Below are 18,254 nucleotides of genomic sequence, written 5' to 3' on the forward strand. Positions count from 1 at the left end.
GGGGGCAACTGTCTTTTTTTTTCTTTTTAACCCAAATTCGTAAATAATTTTGGTATCGTGTGTATCAGTGTCCCCTCCTCTGACCCATTGGAAGTGAGGATAACTTAGGTTCGTTCAAGTTGAGACTGAAAAACAATAGGCCAATTCTTAGGATTTGATATTTTTCTCTCTTATGAAACATTGAATAACTTTGTGCCTTGGTCAAAATCAGATGATAAAGTGTGTTATCTGCCGCACGTCCAAAGTGGTACCCATGCGTTAAGACAGAGGCGAGAGCCCACATTGACTGTAATTACATGACGAAGAAGTTTGAATGTCTCATATCAAGCTTAGCGGCAGGCGGGGCTCGATCTATAACCAAAATGTGATCATTCATTTTTTTCTTTGTGAACCTCACAGTCATGTTGTATTATTTTGCTTTCCAACTAAAGCATCCGATCTATTTTTTTTATCTGAGTGCAGCGAGCGAGTGGTGCTGGTGCATAAATCTACATTCACAGAGATCTATATAGTGATTTTCACAAGCTTATTTATTTTTTCTAATTATTTATTTATTTATTCATTTATTTATTTGTTTATTTATTTGATTATTTATTTATTCATATATTGATACATATATATATATATATACACTGTTGGTCATAATGGTGGAATAATTATTTTTACCCCAGTTTAGGGAAGGATTTAAAAAAATTATTTATTTCTAATAGATCTAGATAATGGCATACATTCTCAGATTTTATTGAATATTGATTTGCGAGTGTTTCTTTTGCGTGACTGCTAAATCATATGTGTGCTACTATGCTAATCAGCTAGGGAACCTACGTCCTTAAATCATAATTGACAGTAATGAGGATTAATGCCTCACAAAAGGGCACTTAAATAGCTAATCGACACGATTTTTATCCTGGGGCCTCACAGTAACGAGGCCATTACTTAGCCCCTGAATCATGACTGTACGCAGTGTTTGCTAGGGTACGCGGCCGCCCCCACAAATCCCCCAAAACGAAGAAAATGCAATAAATTGTCAAAAATTCATTGCAATTTCCCCCCGCCCCCAACAGGAAAAATTTCTCTGTGTGGCCATGCCTTGAACCATAATGCATGGCCCTACAGAGGAATTTTTCCTGTTGGGGGCCGGGGGAAAATGCAATAAATTTTTGACAATTTATTGCATTTTCTTCGTTTTGGGGGATTTGTGGAAGGGGCCGCGTACCCTAGCAAACACTGCGTACAGTCATGATTCAGGGGCTAAGCAATGGCCTCGTTACTGTGAGGCCCCAGGATAAAAATCGTGTCGATCAGCTATATATCAGTGCCCTTTTGTGAGGCATTAATCCTCATTACTGTCAATCATGACTTAAGGACGTAGGTCCCTTAGCTGATTAGCATAGTAACACACATATGATGAAGCAGTCACGCAAAACAAATACTCGCAAATTAGTATTCAATAAAATCTGAGAATGTATGCCATTATCTAGATCTATTAGAAATAAATAATTTTTAAAAATCCTTCCCTCAACTGGGGTAAAAATAAATATTCCACCTTTATGACCAACAGTGTATATATATATATTCATTTATTTATTTATAACCTTCAAAGTATCTTTCATTTTTATATGCGCAAGTACAGTTAGCGATATTTTTTTAAAGACTAGAACTGTTTTATTACTAGATTTGACGAGTGAGCGCAGCGAGATCCGAATTGTTGGAGTTACATCTAATTGCGATTCTACTTTCTTAAAACAATGATTTACAGCAGTTTAAATCAGATCACTCTTATTTTATTTGCAGGGCCGGGGAAGGGGTGTTAAGCCTTCAAAACCACCCGCTAAACGGAGACTGGGAAGTGGCGTATAATATGAATGTAAAAATTTGGAAAAATTGACTCGATGTGCGAGCTACCTCTCCCCATGTGTTTCTTAATGCATGGTATTGGATTGTGATAAATTTCGTGAGTGAATTATTTTGTGTGTATGCGACTGTGCGTGTGTGTAAGGGTGTGTGACTTGGGGTTATTCGCATCTAGCTTTATACATGGAGTTACAGAGGATTGGCGTCGTTTGAACAGCATGATTGAAGGGGTACGTCTACCAATCATAGTAACCGTTCTGGCTTCGCCTTTCAACCGGGCTGGTTTTTCCCCAGAAACAAAAATAAGTTTAAAATATCGTGCATTCAGGGCCATTATTCAGAGAGCATGTAAACAACTTAAAAGATTGAACAATCTGTTTATGTACACCTACACGCAATCGACTCTGAGTTGATAAACGGTCAATAGTTTAAAGTATGTACGTGTTTAATATTCTATTTCCCCGTCTATCACCCCCAAATTTGCAACAGGTTAATTTGAGTTAACAGATGTAAAATCAAGCAAGTATAATGCTGAACGATTTACAAAAAGTCAGATGTACAGTTGTACGATCATGGCGGTTTTTATTGGCGAATATATTTTTCTTTAAACTGTAATTAATTTATCGCTGAAATTTTAAACAAGTCTGTCCAAAAAAATGTTGCGAAAGACCGGGGGCGCTCGGATTTGGAAAGGTTATAGGGGTGTGCGGCCCCAAAACCCTTAAGAACTGAATATGCTCAGAACAGAGGGGCTTAAGAACTAGATGACACTCTTCAGATGGGGTTGCTTGCACGGGAACTAAAAATGGGGGTCTTGGAGTACTAATGTCTGAAAAATGAGGGGCTTATTATGAACGTTGGAGAATGGAATGGTCAATAAAAACGAAGAAATTGACACGCTTGAGAACTGCTCGCAAGGCTTGGAAAGGGAACTTATATATAAGGGCCGCACGTAGCCACACTGCCCTTATACGTGAGTGCCCCCCCCCCCTAACGGGGGCGAAACTAGACCCCAATTCCAAGACAGAGCCCAAAATGGGCCACATAACCAGATAACGAGCGAGTAGCACAAGTATATGACGATCCTGAGTTCGGTTGAATTTCTACTGTGCCAATATTTCACACTATATCCTATATCGTATTACATGAGGGGCAGATAATTATGTTTTTAGTAAATATTCCCCAGAAATAATCCTTTTGAAAATTGATATTTCCCCAAGGCCTTGGCTCGAAACTTGAGATCACTATCATCAAATACTGATCAATTATGAGATTTACATCTATGTAATTAACCACAAAGGGATATTGTAATTTCGCCCTAAAATTATGTTTAAGCATTGCAATATGTTTGTGCTCAGCAATCAGATACATCGTATACCCTTTTCCTTACCAATATGATCGGGTTCGCCCTTGCCACTAACCCGTCTCTGTGGTCTAGTGGTTAAGGTACCGGCGTTCCAAGGTGGGGGCCCGGGTTCGATTCCCGGAAGAGACATATTATCGGCATCACCAATTTATATATATAAATTTATATTTACTTAACTTAGTAAACATAGGACCAATCAAAATAAAACATAATATCAACATAATATTAAGAAGGAATATTCTAAGTTTTTTTGTAATCATAAGCTTGATTCGTATCTAGCTAAAAAATGAATCCGAGCGCGAAGCGCGAGCTGATATTTATTGACATTCAGACCTGAAAAGGGAACATACAGGCCTAAAAATATTTTTTTAGGAAGTAATCTAACGACGCGTAACTAAGCGATATTAATGCAAGCACGAGGGTGAGCTGAAATTTTGAGTGTCCCTCTGCCACAATGTCCATTTTCTTCATGTTCTTATGTTCTCTTCGTGTTCCTTGTTTGTTCAATCTCGTTTTTAGCTCATCCGGTCCGAAGGGCCAGATGAGCTTATGCCGTGGCGTGGCGTCCGTCCTCTGTCCACAATTTCAAAATGCTTCTTCTTCGCCATTTCAAGTCCGATTTCAGTTCTGTTTTCTTTATATGATAGCACTAGGTGGGGGATTCAAAACTTCTACACATAATTTTGAAACTCATTAAATATGACAATTTATGCGCATTTTTCAAAATTCACTAAAAATGCTTCTTCTTCTTTATTTGTTGACCGATTTGATTTTTTTTCTTCCTTATGGTAGAGCTTCATGAGGTTCACCAAACTTCTACACATAATTTTTTAATTTGGAGTAGAAAATTATTTATGCTAATTTATGCAGAATCTATTCATAAATCACAAAAAATGTTTTTTCTTCTTCATTTGTTGATCAATTTCAATTTTGTTTGCTTCATATGATAGCTCGAGGTGGTGATACAAAGTTTCAACACAGAATTTTGAAACTAATTAAATATGCTAATTTATTCATATATTTTCAAAACTCACCAAAAAATACTTATTTATTTCTTGAATTTTGACTATTTTTGTTCCTTCTGAGAGCTACATGAGGGTCACCAAGGTTCTATATAATTCACTACATTGTCAACTGGGGTGAAATTAAAATTGTGTTAAATTTCGTTGCGAGATGCCGGATGAGCTCCACATCATTGATGTGCTAGTTTTTTTTCCAAAGCAATTATTAAGTGGTACTGTGCAAATAAGACCGATTGTAGTGGCCTAGACGGGCCTATAGGGCCGTTTCATGAAGCTATGTTCGTAAGTTCAGAGGGACTTTCAGAACGACTGGTAATCCTTTCTTGTGGTAAATGATATACACCAAAATGTTCTTTGGCGATGGTTTAGCGCGTAAGTAGTGCACCCGTCGTTCTTAAAGTCGCTCTTATACTGTTCTTAGAGTGTATGCAAAACATATAATAAAACATCCACCATGCTATAAGAAATAAAAAAAATATGTGCTATTTATTAAACAATTATACTTTTTAGATAAAAGTTGTAAAAAAGCACTACTATTTGTAAAACTCATATGACAAAAGAAAGACGAATAACAAAAACTTGATTATAGAAAATACGGATGATTTGAAAATTAAATACATTTTCCTTTAATACATGGGCTGCAGAACGTTTTTGAAAGTTGAGGGAGGGGTGAGAAGTCAAAAGTGGAAGCCTGACCATACAACATAAACACACACACTGAAATGGTAATTTTTACCTTTTTGTAAACGGTTTTGGGAAAAGGAGGAAGGGGGGGGGGGGTTCTGCGGTCCCTGTAATAATTAATGAAAATTTCTTGATTACAATTCATAATCCAAGTTTGTCACCAATAAAGAGTAAGTATATACACTGCAGGTTTAAATTGGCAAGGTATGGTAAAGAGGTTCCAGTATACACTATTATAATTATTCTTGGGTCCTATTTATGAATACCAAATCCGCTGGAAGAACACATTTTGTATAAGAACGTAGAACTGTTAAAATCGTATACACATCGAAATGTGTTTGATCATGACCTATTAAACAAAAATTTACATACATAATATATGAAGAACACGTTCTCAAACAAGGCCTATCATCTTTGTGCAGAGCTGTTAGTAAGTATTGTAAAAAAGATCGTACGATAAAGTCAGCAATTTTCATACTATATACATTGAAAAAAAAAAGGTATTCTGATATTTGGGTCTTTAACCTGACAACGAATTTACGTTAAAAACAAATATTCTATTTCTACCCTAATTATAGAAATATCTCTTCTTAAAAACAATATTCATGTATGATACACATTGGGTGTTTTCTCAATTTCTGTATTTGTGGACGGGCCAAAGTACATGATTGGTCGAATATAACAACTGCTCGTAAATTTTTTGCCGAACAATTAATTTTATAGAAAGCTTACATATTATTGTACAGAAATCCTAAAAATAAAGTTCCATGAACGCCAGCGCCAGCACCAGCACGGAAAGAAGCCCAGCAGAATAAACTAATATCTAAGAATTTGGGGATCTTTAGCGGCAAGCTCCACGAATGCCCATCGATCAAAATGAAGATCTTCAAAAGAACATCTTCGTTGTCGTCACCATCATGACCATGACCACGGGTCATATATGGTTCGATGATTACACCCATGATCGTGATTTCGTGAGTTCGAATCCCCGCTCTGCCATTTAATTGTCTCGATCACTTTTATAAAAAGACCCGATTGTAATTCTTTTCGTCTACAAGGTCAGACACTATGACTAATTAAATAAGACGTAATATGTGGGGGGGGGGGGGGGCTATGTTACCCATTAACACGTGAATGTTTCCTATGTAATTGGTTATGTACCAGCTTGGTGTTATACCAACATGAATCTGACTCCTAGCCGAGTTCCTACGGGAGCTACCATAACAGAAACAGAATTCACTCCCATTTTAATGTAGGGCCTAATTCCGACTTATTACCTTGTACATACTGTACAGTAAAGTGCATAGGACATATGAATTGAAAAAATCTGAAGAAATCAAGAGACGAATTTCATATACGGCTAACACCCTATAAGTGTTTTTTTAAGACTCTTATCAATATAGATGTCGATGCCAACATGTCTATTTAGGTGTAATCGCTGTAACTTAAGGTGACCGAGCATTTCCAGTTGGATTAGACTCTACCTACTCAGTCATTCCGCAGGGCCTGGGGTCGGTATCGAATCGAAAATTATTCTTCAACCATTCCTCAATAGGCTCTTCGTCCGTCATACTTGGTGGTCTCTGCGTAGAAATAAAATAAAAAAATAAATTGTTTATGAATGAACAATGACAATTGTATAGAATAAGGCAATAGCCCGCTGAAAATTAATAATATAATATGGGATAAAGGATTAGTTTTTGTTGCTACCCCCCCCCCCCCCCCGTAATACATCAACGGCATTTTACGCGCTGAACCAAATTTTGCCATAAGCAGAAAAAAAAAACACACAGTACAAGAGGGATTTGTAAATTTGGTATTCTTTAAAACTGAAAATACAAATTTACTACATCTTTCATTTTTATGGGTAATTGCATAAAGGAGGATTCTCTTATTTTGTATCTAATATCAACATCCTTCCTTACTGCTAGCTATTAAAATTCAATATGTTGTAAAACTGACAATCTAAACTTCCACCAGGCCAAAAGTGAGGTGTCTCTCACATGTAATCAGAGCACCGCCCCTTCCTAAACAAAAGATAAATAGAATTAATTAAAAAAATTAATGAAATAAATACAATATATGAAATACAATAACAATTATATTTCCACATCAAAAGACCTTCAATTTTGCACTTTAGAATGCTTTTTTTATTAAATAAAAAGTCTTCTTAAAAAAATCTTCCCACTGAGATGAATCATTAATAGCCTGATTCCAATTACTTATCGAATACTTCAACTTGTTATCGGTTAATAGAATTACTCATTAATCCGTCAACTGCACACCTACAAACTTGAAGCGCTTCGTGATCATATAGAAGGTCTATTTGCCCTATGCCGACATTTCGTAAAAGACTTTGGATATCCTTAACGCGATAGTATAAGATAACCCACTTTACTTGATGGTGCATTGTATAGAATAAGGCAATAGCCCGCTGAAAATTAATAATAACCTACCGGCTCTTGTCTTGGTTCATCGGGTAGAACAGTTGTATAGTTAATGACGTCAGCCTGTTGATAGAAGGATACAACGAGAGATTAGTAAAAAAAAGATATCATTTATAAATGATAAATTTGTTTTGACAACGCCATATTTCCAAATTCTCATTAATATTGATCCATTTAGATACGGGGGAGGAGGTACTATAAAAAATGTGAGTACACATTAAAAAGGTAAAATATTAGGGCGCGTAGCTGGGGGAATTCCAATATTTACTAGTAAAAACCCGCAGAATTCCACTTAAAATGTGAATGACAACCTTCAATTTCGAAAATTACACAAAGAACCTCAATCAGGATATTGGTTCAGTCGCTTCACCCGATCGTTTGTATTTGTTATGTTCTTAACATTTCATTTTATGCCCCTATCCGTCATTAAAAAATGCTAGTGCACCGTCCATGCTAATGATTCGTGGACTTTCAAAATGGACTCTTGGTAACTGGTCATCCTTCTTTTTTTAGAGTACCCTTAAAAGTATTTTGTCATGATTTACCCATGCTAGATAAACACACACCCACACACAACCCACACGCGCACACACACTCAAAAGCCTCATATATTCCATTTTCATGACAGGGTGAAAAGTACACCAATTTTTCCTGAATTTGGCAAATCTGACGGCCCTTTTATGTGGCTTCGTGCACGAACATGATGTTGGTGTACACCATGTAATGACAGCTCTCGCTGATGCAAGCCAATAGGAGGCTAGCACCGATCTGTCCAATCAAGACCGGTCAAAGTATTTGTTGGCCTTTTGGGAAAGCAAGGTGATTTACCCTTAATTCGACGGGATCTGACAAAGTCGATTTGATCAAAAGTTAAGTAAATTCATGACCGTGCATGCCCATCGGAAACATTTCTGGCATATAAGGAGTACTATTGAGGTTTCTATAACATATATAAAGCATCTTGTCCCGTTCACAGAACAGACAGTAGCCTACTTTGTATTAATAACGTTATGTATAACAAGAAAACTGGGCACAGAAGCGCACCCCCCCCCCCGATCAGATAGAGTGTCCAAGTTGATTTGTTCTCTGAAATACCACGGTGTCCAATTCCCGTTTTAAATCGGAAGCTTCCTACGGATCAACTTGATCGATTCCTCTGCCCTGTATGATGAAAATACATGTATACAAAGTTCTACTCACTTCGGTTTTGTTTTGGAGAACTCCATCAGGTAGCACGCTAGAGTAGACTATATCATTCTGTAAAAAACCCCAAAACATTCATGAATATGTTATGGCGAAGTTCAGATAATAAACAGAGATGACAAGGCTATTCTATTCATTCATTGGCTATAATTGATTGGTCAGGTCGAGTATGGTAAGGCAATCCATTTCAACCGGCTAAAGCCCCAGTCACATAACACGAATCCTCAAGGATCTACACGACAATGTCGGTATGATCCGGGAAGGTCGGGGATAGTTTTGCCCCGCAGTGAGACTGTACACACGGCGTCTACTTAAGGATCTACACAGGCCATGTCGGTCGTCTACACTACACACGGCGTCTACTTAAGGATCTACACAGGCCATGTCGGTCGTCTACACGGATCATCAAGGCGTCAACACGAACTAACAGGGCAGCTACACGGACCAACACCGGGCAGCTACACGAATCAACCTGGCAGCTCCACGGACCACCCTGGATTGCTCTGCCAACACGGCAGTCCACGGATGACACCGGATGTTTTTGATCTCTCAACAACTGCCGTGTTGGTCTCCAGCATGTTCATGGACCTCAAGGATGTACAAGACGTCTACACAGATATCTACCCGGACCATCCCAGATATGATCCGGTCTGTCTGGCGTCTATATGTGACTGGGAAAGTGGATATATAACTTCTCTGTGATAACGGCTCCCCATAATCTAATCCCCACGAAGCAACTGCTCCGGAAAATGTTTCTCAATCTCAGAGGAGAAAGGAAAAGCGAACCAAAAAGCCCCCCCCCCCCCGATACTGCTCTAAGACAACTCTCCAGTAGACGAATCCCAGTCACGGGAATTGCCCCAATACCAAAATTAGATATCCAATCAAAAGTATCGAAGGTGTTTGTACCAACCTGAGTCAAGTCCTTCAAAGGCTCATCGATCACATCTACGTTGGACTGAGATGAGAAGCATGGGGGCATAGGATGATGAAGGGGATGACATTGGATATCACCGTCGAGTGAAATATAGTATGGACTATTCGCGCCATCACTCAGCCCAGGAGGTGGAGACGATGACAATGCTGCCTGTCCGCGACCACGGAAAACATCGGGATTTAGAGGGTTTGGGGTTATTTGAATTCCAGTTTCGGAATCTTCAAGTTGTTTTCTTCCATAAAGTCGCTTCCTACAAAAGACAAAAGTCATGATGACTACACTGACGAGAACAATAACCACTGCACTAACGATGACCACCATATATGTTGGAAATGCAGAAGTTACATCAGAAGGGACATGAATCTGCTCTTCCATTTCCATTTCGGGGGCGGATTGTGTAAGTGGCTCAAAGGCTATATGACTTTCTTCAGGACAAATGTCACTATGAAGAATGCTCAGGATAAATCTTCCTGCAAGCGCAGGAGGGGATGAACATCGGGCATGATTTGACTGACTTGGCAAATCCTCAAGGACATTGGTTGATGACGCCTTAGACCAGGCCAGAAATGGTGCCAGGGTACAGTCACATTGCAGTGGGTTGAGGGCTAGGTTGAATTTGGTTCCACTTTGTAATGCCTGAAATGAAACATTTCGCGCCGATGTTAAGAGATTATTTTGCAGTTTAATTTCTCTGATATTATTGAGGTGCGAAAGCGCGTTCTCCGCAATGGAGTTGATTCTGTTGAAAGAAAGATCCAACATACGAAGGGAGCCCAGGAACTCGAATGATTGTTCTTGGATTACAATTATATTATTGTGATGGAGATAAAGGTGCGTTAGCCTATACAGACTCATGAAGTCACGGTCAGATAAATGCGTGATATTGTTGTAGGAAAGATACAATTTTTCAATGTTAATGGCGTTTTGAAATATACCGGTTGGAACTTCTGTCAAGTTGGTATACTGGAGGTCCAACAGCGTGAGTCGGTCTAAACCTTTGAATGCCAACGGGTTCGGGTTAACGAGGGGATTTCTTTTCAGATACAGCTTGGTTAGGCGACTGAAATCCATGAAACAGTTGTCTGGCAAATTTGAGATGTTGTTCTGTGAGAGATAAAGAGTCTCGAGGGAATTATCAGGACCGAACGCGTCACAAGGTGGTGTGTCTAGTCGATTGTCTTCAAGGGATAAGAACTTCAAATGTTGCAGATTCCCGAAGGCATCAGGTTGAATCTGCTGAACGCTGGCATTGTCCAGGAACATGTAAAGGACATTGGGCATTCCATCCAGCATACGTTGAGTCAATATCGGGAGGTGGTTTTGATTCAGATGAATCTTCTCCAACATAGAACATCCTTCGAAGGATCCTACCTCAACCGTCATGTTGTTCCTCTCCAGGTACAGGTACTTGAGGCAGGTGAAGTTTCTGAATGAGCCTTGAGCCAACTTCGACACGCGATTGTCTTGCAGATGAAGGGTCTTTGCATGGATGCACTCTTGAGGAACGGACTCCAGATTGCGACCTTGACACTGGGCGTCTTTACCCCACTCGTAAAAGTCGCAGACGTCTGAACACTCTTGGACTACTGCTTCATATTCATCGAGGTAAACTAGCAGCACCAATGTTTTTATTAGCATTGAATGCTTTAGAGAGTCCACCATTTTGTGTTAGGAACCTGTTTAAAAAATAAAAATAAGATGCTATTAAAAATCCATTTGGTATACATATATTTCCACAAGTTGAGAGAAACTCCAAACTCATATAGAATTAAACTTAAAAGGGCTCTCCAACCGAATATGCAGTTGAATTAGAATATGGACAAGCAAGGCAGTAGCAATTTGATCAAAATCGGATGAAATTTTTTACGGATTTACAATTTTATGGAGAATCTCTCTATCATAATACGTTACAGCAAGTATGGTTTCACACATACCATAAGGAGGAAAATCACATCAAAAATTTGTGTAATGACAGATTCGAATATTATAGTAATATCAGAGTAGAGGTGTAATTGTGGTATCTTGACCTTCCCATTGTATTGCTTGTAGCCAGTTTATTTATCTCCAAAGTGCTACAATTTCAATAAATCTTCAGTATGTTGTTATTTTTCATCTTGATTCTTTTTAAACGAAACCTTCATTCTTTTGCCTTTTCAATTTTCTTTTTCCAATCCGTTGGATAAACTTTACCCTTGAGTGTCGGGTATTTCATTAATATATCAAATACTCTTGATGTTGCCAGAAAACCAGTTAAGGCATATTTTCAATACCTGGGGCATCAGGGCCCTGGGAACGATTTTTTTACAGGGGGTGTTGATGTCAATTTGACCAAAAGAAAAAGACAGTTTCACCGCAAAAAAAGATATTTGGTTGTCAGATGTATTTTGTGATTTTGTTTGGCTACAAAATAAAGATTATCAATATCAGTGGCGGAATGAGCCACACATGGACCCGAAGCTTTGAAAGCTGAGGAGGGTCTTTTTTTTCCCGAATGGTTTGGGTTTCGCAACTGCCCGACCCGACGCGACTACCCGATGTCATGACACGCGCCCATCTGATCGGCTAATAACAAATTTAGTGGCGACAATATCTGACGAGATATGACAGCTCGCCTTTTCTCTTTTATTCTGAAAACCTTTTCTTTAATTTCATTATTTGAAAACAGAACAAACAACATATTGTGATTGGTTATCATATCGTGCCCAATCTATGTAGCTTGTTGCGCAATCAATAGTATCTGTAAACACTTTTAGATAAATACGTGTATTGCCCAATAGGTAGGAATAGGTTCTGAAATCATGCATGTTTGTCATAACATCCAACAGTCATCATACAATCACATTAGTAGAATATCATCTATAATACCGTCTTTCGTATTTTCACAAATTCGTCTAGAACATTAAAGTCCTTGTAACTCAATTTGATTTTTGATTTGATTTGATTTTATTTTTATTTCAGCATTTTTCCAACAGAAATAATTAACAAACATAATGTACAACATAAAGAAAAAAATAGTGATACATTTCTTTATACAAGAAAAAAATACAAATAATCATTCATTTGCTAAAATGTATATAGATAGTATTAGTTTGCAATATTATAAGTTGTACTTTGTTGAGTAGACAAAAAAAAAAATGCTGGAGACCGCTACCATAAGCAGTGCTTGACTAGGGTAGCGGCCTCAAAACGTATTAGCGAAATAGACAAAAAAGAACGAAGTACAAATCAAGCATTGACTTAAATTAATTATAAACAGATATTATTAATACGATATTTACATGCAAGAACCTTGTATGCCTGATATTATGTGCACATTTGACGTATTTGCATGTGTTTGTGCATGTGCAAACGTGTGCGCGTGTGCAAATGTATATTAAAAATTGTATGTGTATGTTAAGTGTGTGTGTGTGTGTGTTGAGAGTGGGTGTGCGTGTATGTGTGTCGGTATATGAGGGTGTGGGGGTAGTATTAATTAGGAATTATTGAATGGTTCCAGGATACAGCTTGAAATGATAGAAAAGTTTGATACTATGACTTAACTTTTTTCATTTTCTGATGTAACAGTTTATGAGATCAGATAGAAATTAAAAATTTTCCAAGAAAATTGAAAATTGACCAAGACCCGTAGAACTCTTTTTATATATATGCATAACTTATTCAGAATTGTATTTGCGTGTCATAAATTTTTTAAAGGATGATTTGAATGAGTTAAGAGAGGGACATTGTTTTAAGTATTGTGGTAAGGAATTCCAGGTATCTGGTCCATGATGGCGAACTGATTTTTGAGCAAGAATAAGTTTGGGATTGTGTAGATGATAATCAGAAGGAAACAGATCACCCGATCGAAATCACTTCACCTTTATTTTGATTACCTTTACTATGCCTTACCTTTACTGTTACTATTATCGGTACAAGTATTATTTTTCCTATTAATATAAGTACTTGTATTATACCGTTTTTTTTAGTAACTCATGATTTTTGGTCCGGACCAGGCCCGCACTAAGAAAGTTCGCACCAAAAACGTTCAGTAACTGTAGCAGAGTCGCGCTACTTTTACGATGGCGCTGGTCTGGCGCGGATTAAAGCAGCACCTAACCTGGGCCTGGTCCGGACCAGCGAGTTACTGAGAGCGGTATCACTAACAACATTCTATCGCTTTACTTTTATCACAATTATCATTACTATCAATAATTTTATTATTACTACTACTACTATTATTATTTATTTATTTATTATTATTATTAGTATCATTATTATAAACATTATGATGATCAAATCATCATCATCGTGTTGAAAAACAATTCAGAATGTTAATATAAATCATACTTCATAATTATATTTATATCGTTTATATATACTGTATATTGTAAGATGTATCGTTGCCATAAATAAATTGTTTGTGAAAAGGGGTACTTTTTGTGAATAGGAAGTCTTGAGGTGAAAAGATACTTATTTACTCACAATCTATTTTAGGTACAAGATAGAATATGTACATGTAAAGAGAAGAAAAAATTGATCGCTTTACATCATTGGGATTCCCCCTCCAAGGTACCGCGTATGCAACACAAAACATTTTGTAAACCGGTAACGGTGCGAAAGAGTAATACCTATTGTCCAAATGCATCAGTTCGAACAAAGACTGACCTCGACTCGGAAATCGATAATAGCTGCACTATTCAAATTTGATATCAAGAGGGAAAACAGTCTGTTGCAATTGACAAATTGTCCAAATTGCAATTGTCCAAATGAGAGTTTTTCATGTTTAGTGAGCTGGGTGCGGACCAAAGCACCCTTTTTTATTCGTTCATCGCTTTTCTAAATTTATATCAAATTTCCTAATTCTGGTAAAATTGTAAAGAAGAATCCCGGGGGGCCACTAACATTGACGAGTGGATACCATGCGCGACCAAAAAACACGTAAAAAGGATGTCTTTTTCAAGATAGGGCACGTTACGTAACGTAATAAGGGTGTCCAAAACACTAAAATAATGAAAAAAGGGTATCTATTTCACTAGGAAAGCTACGTCTTTAGGGTCAAATTTACGAGGGTATAAAAAAATGTTTTATAAAGGATGTACTTTTTGCCCCAACAGTCAACACTACGTGTTTAGAGTACGATTTGCGCGAGGTGTGGTAGGTGGGGCCGTACGAAACCCAATGATGTAGGTAAAGGTAAAACCGACGACCGACGTCCGTGACATAACTATTTAAATACTTGTACTTGTTTAGGGGTTCAATTCAGGGAATACTCGCCAAGAGTATCGTTTCGTTTCCAATACTTGTTAAGGGTAGGGTTTCACACGCCATTACTTGTTAAGGGGTGCATTTTCAGAATATAGAAAATACTTGTTTAGGGTGCTTTTCGAGACCCCATGGACGCGCATGGTATCCACTCGTCAATGGAAGTGGCCCCCCGGGAGAAGAATCAATTCTTTTAGTTCATGTGTTTGTATTTATCTAATATTTTTAATGTAGGTGATTAATTATCTAAAACATGCTACAAAATTATTATTTTCACCTGACAAAATTGTTCTCTTTATACTTTATTTTTGTTTGAGCCCAAATTATTTTTAGACCATGATAGAGTTGAATATGTAGGCTTTCAAAAAGTCTTGGTTTCAAAATAATAATTGGTTTAATCGGGTCAAGATCGCATTTTCATTGGCCATGTATATTAAGCATCTTGAAAACAAGAATACTACACTCTGATTGGCCCCAAAAGACCACACATCCAACCAGATTCCAACGGCTGCGGCTTGGGCCCCTCCAAAGTCATCCCCATGCGGGAATCTCCTCAAAATTACCCGCGCCTATTAGTTTGAAACCTACCCGCGCCTATTAGTTTGAAACCTACCCGCGCCAATTTCACGCAACAGTTATATGGAAAAAAATACTGATATGCAAACGAAAACTGATGTTACTGACTGAATATTTTTTGTTGTATTTTGATACTGAACATGTAATACCGTATTTGCTAAAGTTGTCTAGATTTTGATAATAAAGGAGCTCATGATTCAATCGTAGTTATGATTGCAATTCCCTTAACATGATCAATCAATGGTTTACATTAAAAGAGCTAAAGATTTAAAAATTATGATTTTCATACTTTCAAACAATGATGTAGAACAGGAATGAGAGTGTGTGACGTGACTTGTAGACTGTAGTTCCCTCATAAAGATTTTCTTTTTTTCAATTTATTTTGTGTCGTACATAACCATTTAGAGAAGCCTCAAGTCAAAACTAGTTTATTTGATATCTAGTTTTGATGAAAACTTCAGCATGTTTCCTTTTTAATTTCATTTCAATTTTAAGCATAATAGATGTTGCACAAAGTTTTCCTTTACAGTCCGAAAGCTTGCAAGGACCTGACTTGACATTCATTGCAAAAAGCATATGTGAGCAAGAAAGATTCAGAATTAGGACTGTTGCATATACCCCGCTTCTACAGTTCACGGGAAAGGGGCGTCCATAAATATGAGTCATGCACCTATTTCATAAAATATTCAAATTCATACACGGCAAAAACTCTGGTGTTGATTTAACACCAGCCCGGAATCTATATATGTCCACACCAGAGAAGTGTGTTAAACAACACCATTTTCGTTTTGGTTTAACACGAGATAGATGTTTATACAACACCAATTAGTATTAAAACAGCATCGGTTTGATTCCAAACTGGATTTTGTTTCAATACTGTTCTGGTGTGGATCGGACATAATATAGATTCCGGGCTGGTGTTAAATCAACACTGGAGTTTTTGCAGTGTATTGGCATGATGGAGATGATTTGTTAACATATTAAGAGAGAGAGAGTCAAATGAACTGCGCAATACGTCGTATACCCGTGTTGGTTTAAAAGTGTTAAGATGAAATAAAAAGCCTCCTTGAGACATCACTTACCCTGATGCGGTATAACGAGAGGAATGATGCTTGATGAGAAAGCGAGCAAACCGCAGATGAGACCCACTCTTCGGATAACAAGGGTGCATTGCAAAGTGTCATCCACACGAACATTGCGTTATTATTCCATTCGACCAGTCGCCCTGGCAGCAATTGAACTGAGGACGGGGTTTCCCCGATGACCTGAAATAGATTATGAAACGCGTGGGTTGCTATTTACTTTCAAATTGTATAGGCATACTATTTCAATGTTATACTATTTTGACACTACATCATGTATCTTGACGGAAGGGGTTAAAAATGCGGTGAAATGGTAATGAAAATGAAAGGTAAAGATACAAATACCCCGATACCCATAGGCTCTTTCAGACTCGATCACATTGCTCATCTACGACAAAATACAATTTATTTTAGAAAATAGATTGATTGTAGCTTTATTTCCATTTTTTTTTCATTACAGGGGGCTGAGGTGTCCATCCCCTATAATAACAGTAAAAGAAGGTGGGGAAGAGATGAAAAATTACGAAAACAAAAGCAATGGAGAAAAGAAAGAGGTACATTAAAAAAGAGAGATATTGCTCGTATATTATACGTCGGTAATTCAATCTATTGCACCCCAATCAAAATATTCTGACACAGCCCCTGTGTATTATCATGGACCTACTACTTTGTAGTAGGTCCATGGTATTAGGAAGAGGCAGAGCCAATCTTAAAGGTTTTATCATTACCTTTCATTTTCATTGCACCAATGAGCGAGCTGCTTTTTATTTTTCATTCAGACCTGGAGGGGAGACATTCTAGGCAATTTTTGTTATGAAAAGAATGCACATCTACTAAAAAAGAAGAAGAAAATTCAAGTGCGAAGCGCAAACTAAGGTTTTTTATATAGGCCTACTGACCTGACTTTATGACTATTCGTAGGAATTAGTGAACAGGATACAAATGTAAAAAAATAAAATTACATGCAGCTTATGCAGTTTACTAAATGAATAGAGGTCTATAAAAGTAATAAAAATAATGATACAAGTGCGAAGCGCAAACTTAAAAAGTTTTTATATTATGGTGGTGTGACCTTAATCCGAACGTTACATTATTTTGCGCAATGCGCATGCATGGTCTCAATATAAAAATCAATAACTTGAAAATGTTGTTACCTTTTTCCTCCTCTCTCGTAGGTGATCCCTCCACTGTTTTGGAGATTCTCAGAAACGAATAGATTAATTCCAGTCCGATAAGTTAGGGATTCAACATCAGATTGGAGCGGTGGTCATGAATTTTATGTAGAAAAAGAGAGATTTGAGGAGCAGACTATTATTCACTTCGAAAGGGAGACCGGGTTGATGGGTATATAGGGTGGCACAGGAAAATTGGTGTGGATCATCAACTGTATACAAATCCATGTAATCTGGGTGGTCGGTGAGACACTCCTCGACTCTGCGTATGAAGTCTTGGCGGAGGTGACCAAGAGAGGAGCAAGATCCGACAAAGTATTCTACTGTCTCATCATAAGAGTCACAAAGGGGGCAAATACGGGTGGATGACTTTCCTAATGTGTAGAGGCGACATTGAGTTAGGTACGTGGACGAAAGCAATTGGGCTCTGACAATGAGCGCATAACGGATGACAGGGGAATGTGTGGTCTTCGGATAAATGAGATTGGTGGAGGGCGGGATGTGATCGATCCAGAACTTGAGAGAAGACTTCGCACGAATGCCCTGTGCAACGAGATTATTGACGGCAGTATAGATATTGTACTTAACCAGTTTCTTAAAGGTGGAGTAAGGAAGTGGTTTCGAGATATTGGTGTGAAGATCAGGAAGGTCATACTTTCTCAACGTGTCC

The 18,254-nt window shown here is 37.8% G+C and overlaps 1 protein-coding gene across 1 annotated transcript; it reads right to left on the reverse strand.

The window, feature by feature from the left end:
- Positions 1-4,709: 4,709 nt before the first annotated feature.
- On the reverse strand, positions 4,710-18,045 carry LOC129271985 (leucine-rich repeat-containing protein 15-like). The gene is made up of 6 exons (XM_064098693.1): positions 17,567-18,045; positions 16,413-16,595; positions 9,490-11,189; positions 8,574-8,630; positions 7,383-7,436; positions 4,710-6,509 (listed from the first exon to the last, which is right to left on the reverse strand). Exons 3-6 carry the CDS (start codon positions 11,173-11,175, stop codon positions 6,411-6,413), a joined length of 1,896 nt encoding a protein of 631 aa, XP_063954763.1. The 5' UTR covers positions 11,176-11,189; positions 16,413-16,595; positions 17,567-18,045; the 3' UTR covers positions 4,710-6,410.
- Positions 18,046-18,254: the final 209 nt, after the last annotated feature.

Source organism: Lytechinus pictus, chromosome 1 (genome assembly GCF_037042905.1).
Source record: "Lytechinus pictus isolate F3 Inbred chromosome 1, Lp3.0, whole genome shotgun sequence".
Classification (NCBI taxonomy): domain Eukaryota; kingdom Metazoa; phylum Echinodermata; class Echinoidea; order Temnopleuroida; family Toxopneustidae; genus Lytechinus; species Lytechinus pictus.

Coding starts and splice junctions, on each gene's coding strand:
- LOC129271985 (XM_064098693.1), bottom strand. CDS start 11,175: ATGGTGGACTCTCTAAAGCATTCAATGCTAATAAAAACATTGGTGCTG. Junction 7,437..8,573: donor TTCTCCAAAACAAAACCGAA/GTGAGTAGAACT, acceptor TTCTATCAACAG/GCTGACGTCATTAACTATAC. Junction 6,510..7,382: donor ATGAACCAAGACAAGAGCCG/GTAGGTTATTAT, acceptor ATTTCTACGCAG/AGACCACCAAGTATGACGGA.